The following is a 6,000-nucleotide window of genomic DNA, read 5'->3' on the forward strand; positions in this document are numbered from 1 at the left end:
AAACATATATGGCACACAATTTCACTCATACCATATAATGTGTACCATTTTAATACACATATATAAATATTTATGCAACTTAAGAGCCTATGCATATTAATTACTTGACAATCATAGTCTCTTTAATCTCACAGATTAAGAGACAGAGGAATACACTGTATGGTTTTAAGCACTATATTGTAAAGGGAATGAAGTCATCAAATCTGACTAGAATATGGGAGACATTGCATTGACATCTAGCTATCACAAGCCTCTTTGGTTTGTTAGCGGTATCACAACCTTTTAGTTGAAATTTAAACCAAGTCAGTGTAAGTGAACGAAATCTTGGATTATATTTTTCTCTCTCCTTTCAAATCCAGTACTTTCTGTAATTCCTTGGAAAGAAAAGGAATGCAGGAACGGATGTATGAAGCTGAAAAATCAGTTTCAACTGTAAAGTTCACCTTGCAAGAAAGGATTATGTTAATTTATACAAATTGTGGTCATTCATACAATTTCTCAGTCACACCTTTTATTAGTAGTAAGTAGAACATAAAGGTAATGTCAACAGAGAAGCCTTTTCCCATAAAATAAGAGCTAGACAGATTAGATAAAAGCCTATTTAAAGTGATCATTTCACATTCACCTAGTACATGTAAGAGTTCACTCACTTCCTGCATTTCACAGTACCACTACCCACATGGCAAAAACTCTTAACAACAAAAAACCAGGAAAGACCAACAGAAATAGAGCTTTCAAAATTCTAAACAAGTCAACAGTATTTTTAAAGGATCAGGTGCACTTCTCTTTTTAGAAAGTTTTATTGTTCAGCTCAACTCTCTCTTTAAGAAAATACAAAAACAGTAAAACCAGAGATATGTAGTCTATCACTTCTTAGCATAATTGTCTGCTTATTCTCTATTCTGGAATGTCTTAACAGAGACTCTGAGATAAAATCTTGGCTAGTACATAGCAAGAATGAGTTTGTCTTAAAGCATTTCTGTTTCTTTTAAAGAAAAAAATAGTTACTGAAATGATTATTCCATTATATTTTAGTTCCAAAATTCTAGCAGTATTTCTCAACTTTTTCTTAGTGGAATCTTTCTAATCTTTTAACTTTTTTAAAATTTTCCTAATATTTTTATTTGTAAGTATTTTTAAATTGTCATTTTCTTTCTCCTATTGGCTAGTAACAACAAGATGCAATAGATACTAAATAGTAACCATAGATGATATTGCAACATTATAAATCCCTCCAAGAAGATAACCTCATGTATCTTTGTTTGGCTACCCTCTACTCTTGTAACTCTGCCTAGTAATCCATACTAATTACAAAGACAAATATACAAAATCATAAAGCATTAGTTTATGTGAGTTCCCCCAGCACAAAACTCAGCTGATTTGTCCATGTGTAAAAGGTGATCAGTGGTATTTAGGGTGGGGTATTTCCAGCTTACATTAACAGCACTCCTGACATATTATCTACTAACATAACCACACGGAACTATTAATGATCACATAATACAACACTATGGTATAAACCAGTGTCTAAAAGGAATAGAAAAAACCCAAGTTATTAATCTGTTATCTTGAAGAGACCTTTGCTTTGTTCTCCAGTCAAGATAGTACACTAGTCCTGTAAAGAATGATCATTAAGAGTCTGTCTTTGAAGACACTACTTATCCACTATTAATTAATATTAATATTTACTAATACACCATTTTTACTCTTTCTTAGTTTCTTTTAAGACTGCAGCTTATTGTCCAGGATGGTTCCACTGAGAGTAACTCCCACAAAAAATTATTTTTGTGCATCTCACCACCTTTATTCTGCATGTGACATTCTATAGATTCCAGCAACACCACAAAGTCCTCCTAGCCCTAGCCACCAAAGGCTAATAGCTGACTTCTATTTTGTTTCATGTTATTTAAAATAAAAAAGAATCATAAGTGGAATACAGCAGTTTTGGAAAACCAAATCTGAGAACTCCCTTAAAAACTGTACTGGGACACCAGCCAATTTTGAAATAAACTCCATGCTAACCTTCAAAAGAAACTATCCCTCTTCCCCACAGAGAAGACGGAACCTTCTCTTTAACGTAACAGAAACTATACCTTTCTCTCATGAGTACAGGACTAACAAAGGAGTTTCTGTGGTTTGACTGTCATTTTGCAAATTGATACCCAATTGGGGATACCAAAACCAAAAAATCATTCACTGCTCCCCACAGGACATTCCATTTCCATTCCATTCCACTTCTGAAGCAGAAAAGGTATACCAGATTCTAAAAGTCTATGTTTGCTAAGCACAGAATTTACTTTTAAAGTAGGTTGTATACTACAACTGCAGAAACATCCAACATATGGGCCCACTTCCCAATTAATTATTTGCTGGCTAAAGTGTTAAAATGTCCTTGGCTTCACCTTAGACACAATCATCCCAGCTGGTCATTATCTACCTGGAAAGGGGCCAAAGAATCTCAGCTGTCAGTACTCAACAAACATGTATGTTTTGTCTTTTTTTTTTTTTTTTTTTTTTGAGCTAAAAGAAGGAAGTCGTATTACACATGGAAGTGGAAATATTTTTTATCGCTTTTATTGTTGTAATTTAGTATACCTGGAGTGCAGGTGATAAGTGGAGGCATAAGGAAGTCTTCAATATGCATTTACTGAGAACTGATTTATCCAACCTTACTGACACTGCTTTTATTCTTGTGTGTTCCTACTAAATTCAACTGCTCCTTTGTTTTACACAGCCATATGAAAAAACACAGAAGTCTTCGAAAGTCAGAGCTAGAACAAAGTTACTGATTGGTGATATAGATGCACAAAGTCAGGAAGATTCAATAGGAAAGTATCCCTCAATCAAGTGAATGTTAACAGTCAGCTTGTAGAGAACGTCACCATCAGCTTGTAGTAAACCTGCAGGTCAACAGGTGGAAAGCAAATGGGTTTTCTCATTAGCACTTTACTTCTGCAAGAAGCCACAGGACAGCTGGGAGAAGGAACACATGTAAACAAGGCAGACCTAATGATTTCCTAATTAAAAAGAAGATATTATCTTCCCTTTAATAGGTAAACTAATTGACAAAATCCAACAGTTTCCCCTTGGTACAAATAAACATAGGTGCCTTTCTTTACTGAATTGTCACACATTTAGGCCATCCTCTAAGTTGTCAGTTCTGCTTGATTTGTTTGGACACTGTACTCTGTGACAGCTGTTGGAAATAATACATTAGAACAGCTGTTGTGGCAATTACAAAGGGCCTGGAATTTTAATTGGACTGGATATTAATTGCGGGGCAGTGTCTTTTTTTAAAAAAAAAACAAAAAACAAAAAACAAAGTTAAGAAAGAAATATTCAAAGAATGACAGATGTCTTCAAGGGATTTGACCAATGTCTGGTAAGGAAGGCTGGTCTTTGTTTTGACTATGTAACTTTGCGGCAATGGTCCCCACCATCTGAGTGGGAACCATTAGTTGCTTGAGAAAACAGGCATTAAGAAGAAAAATAATAAGGGAGTTGCATAAATAATCCTTTTCAAATACTAGCTGTGATCTAAAGAGGACCTCACAGTGTTTTAAGAATTACTCAAAAGGAGACTCATTCTGAGACCCTTAGTAACCACCAGCTGAAACCAAAACTGTTTACGATGGCCAAGACCTAAGCACAAATGAATAATCAGCTTACTTTCAGCATCACTGTAGAGTAGCAAGCACAGGAGCACCACCATTGGCCTGACTACGTGCATCACTCGGCAGCTTGGCACCAGCATGCTTTGGCAGCCTTGTTCTCACTGGCTTAGAAGCCACTGCGAGTCTGTCCGGTCTAAAATTCCAGATGAAGTATTTTCAGAGCCTGCGGAACAGATAAAAAAAAAAATACAGTTAGAAGAATAAGGCAGAGATTTTCTGTTTTTTTTTCTAAAGCATTCACCATTTGAGGCAAAATAATTTTAAAAGAGAAAAAGGGTAAGTGAGAAAGAAAAGGAAACATGATTCATTTCAGGCTACTGGCATATACCAGAAGATTCAAGGTACAGTATATGTTAGCACTGTTCCGACATATTTCTCAGTGCACCTTTTCTATCATAATCAAGCATTTGTCAAACCCTGGATCTTTTGTTGTATTCAACAGCACCTTCTGAATCACAAGAACTGTATTTGTTAATGAAGTATAACACATCACTGAAATACTCAAGTTGCAGGAAGGGAATCAAAGTGGATTCAATATCCAGAGTAAAAAGTCCACTTGCAAGCAGCACACTGGGAGCTGATGCCCTGGCATCTGGTAATAACACAGCAAAATCTGCTTTGTGAGGTGTTCTTAAAGCTAGACATCAAATGCTAGCATATTGCATAGTTCAACAACTCTCAAAGGCTGAAATTCCTGTTGTGATTTCCTGTACATATCTGAATTATGCCTAACAGAAAAACAGAAATCCAGCATCGAATAAAGGGCTGAGATTCCAATTCAATCAATCTCATTTATTACAATGCGTAATTGAATGTGATACACTGGGAGCACTATAGCTCAAGTACCTGACTTAAAAAAGCAGTGTCTCATTCTTGTCCAAATTTACCACACCTGAGCAATAACAGAAATTAAGGAATATAAAAATATTTTTCCCTCTCACAGGAAATACTAGATATTTCCTAAATAGCCTGATGTTGTCACTAAAATAACACTGAAATGTAATTTTACTTTTCAAAGGGTCTGCAACATATAAACTTTAGCAAGTTTGATACTATATCTTTTTCATTACCACGCATGAGTTGTTTCCATGCAGTGAAGATAAAAACCAAAAGGGTAGAGAAAAATTATACTAATTATTATTCCACTAGATAGATCTTACAGATTTGTGGGTGGTATAAAGAGCCCATTTTACAGTACAGTGCGATTGCTCAAAGAATCAACTCAAGGAAGAAAAGACGTGAGCAGCTGTTAGAACGGCTGTTATGAATCTCTTTTGTAAAACTATCTTTTGAATCAGCTACTGCTATAAAAGATACAAACCTATGAAATCTTCATAGGCAAAGTGATGAAGGCACCAACTCCCCCCTTTCATCGCTACCATCTTCATGCCAGCATTTCAGATGACAGAAAAGTCCAAGACACATCACTCCTGTTGGACTCAATTTGCGTCTGTGCAAGCATATCAGAGCCAACTGCTACATAATGATTCCAGTGCTATCACAAAGATGGAGATGTATGAAATATCCTTTCAAGGAAGAATTGATTTTCATTTTGCTTCTTCTAGGCCACAGGAGTTACAAGGGAGCCCTGAACTATCTCCAAAGGAAGATGAGCTGGAGGGAAAGAAAACCGGCCTGGCTGAACAGAGAGCTTTGGCTCGAACTCAGAAAAAAAGGAGAGTTTACCACCTTTGGAAGAAGGGGCAGGCAACTCAGGAGGACTACAAAGATGTTGTGAGGTTATGCAGGGAGAAAATTAGAAGGGCCAAAGCACAACTAGAACTTAATCTGGCTACTGCGGTAAAAGAAAATAAAAAATGTTTCTACAAATACATTAGCAACAAAAGGAGAGCTAAGGAGAATCTCCATCCTTTACTGGTTGTGGGGGGAAACATAGTGACAAAGGATGAGGAGAAGGCTGAGGTACTTAATGCCTTCTTTGCCTCAGTCTTTAATAGTCAGATCAATTGTTCTTGGGGTACACAGCCCCCTGAGCTGAGATGGGGAGCGCAGTGAAACCCCCATAATCCAAGAGGAAATGGTTAGCAACCTGCCACACCACTTAGACATGTGCAAGTCTATGGGGCTGGATGGGATACACCCAAGGGTACTGAGGGAGATGGTAGAAGTGCTCACCAAGCCACTTTCCATCATTTACCAGCAGTCCTGGCTAACCAGGGAGGTCTCTGTTGACCAGAGGTTAGCAAATGTGGCACCCATCTACAAGAGGGGCCAGAAAGAGCATCTGTGGAACCACAGGCCTGTCAGCCTGACCTTGGTGCTGGGGAATGTTATGGAGCAGATCATCCTGAGTGCCATCACAAGG

At 37.2% G+C, this 6,000-nt stretch overlaps 1 protein-coding gene across 1 annotated transcript in view; it reads right to left on the reverse strand.

The window, feature by feature from the left end:
* The window catches only part of PTPRD (protein tyrosine phosphatase receptor type D), a gene marked incomplete at both ends in the record, with an annotated part of 284,855 nt that extends 281,101 nt beyond the window's left edge, over positions 1 to 3,754 (reverse strand). The window contains one exon of the mRNA XM_082335622.1: positions 3,670 to 3,754. Coding sequence (XP_082191748.1) covers positions 3,670 to 3,754 — 85 coding nt within the window. The remainder of the gene's footprint in view (positions 1 to 3,669) is intronic.
* Between the last annotated feature and the right edge of the window lie 2,246 nt (positions 3,755 to 6,000).

The sequence above is a fragment of the Platalea leucorodia genome (genome assembly GCF_965183815.1).
Source record: "Platalea leucorodia genome assembly, chromosome: Z".
Classification (NCBI taxonomy): domain Eukaryota; kingdom Metazoa; phylum Chordata; class Aves; order Pelecaniformes; family Threskiornithidae; genus Platalea; species Platalea leucorodia.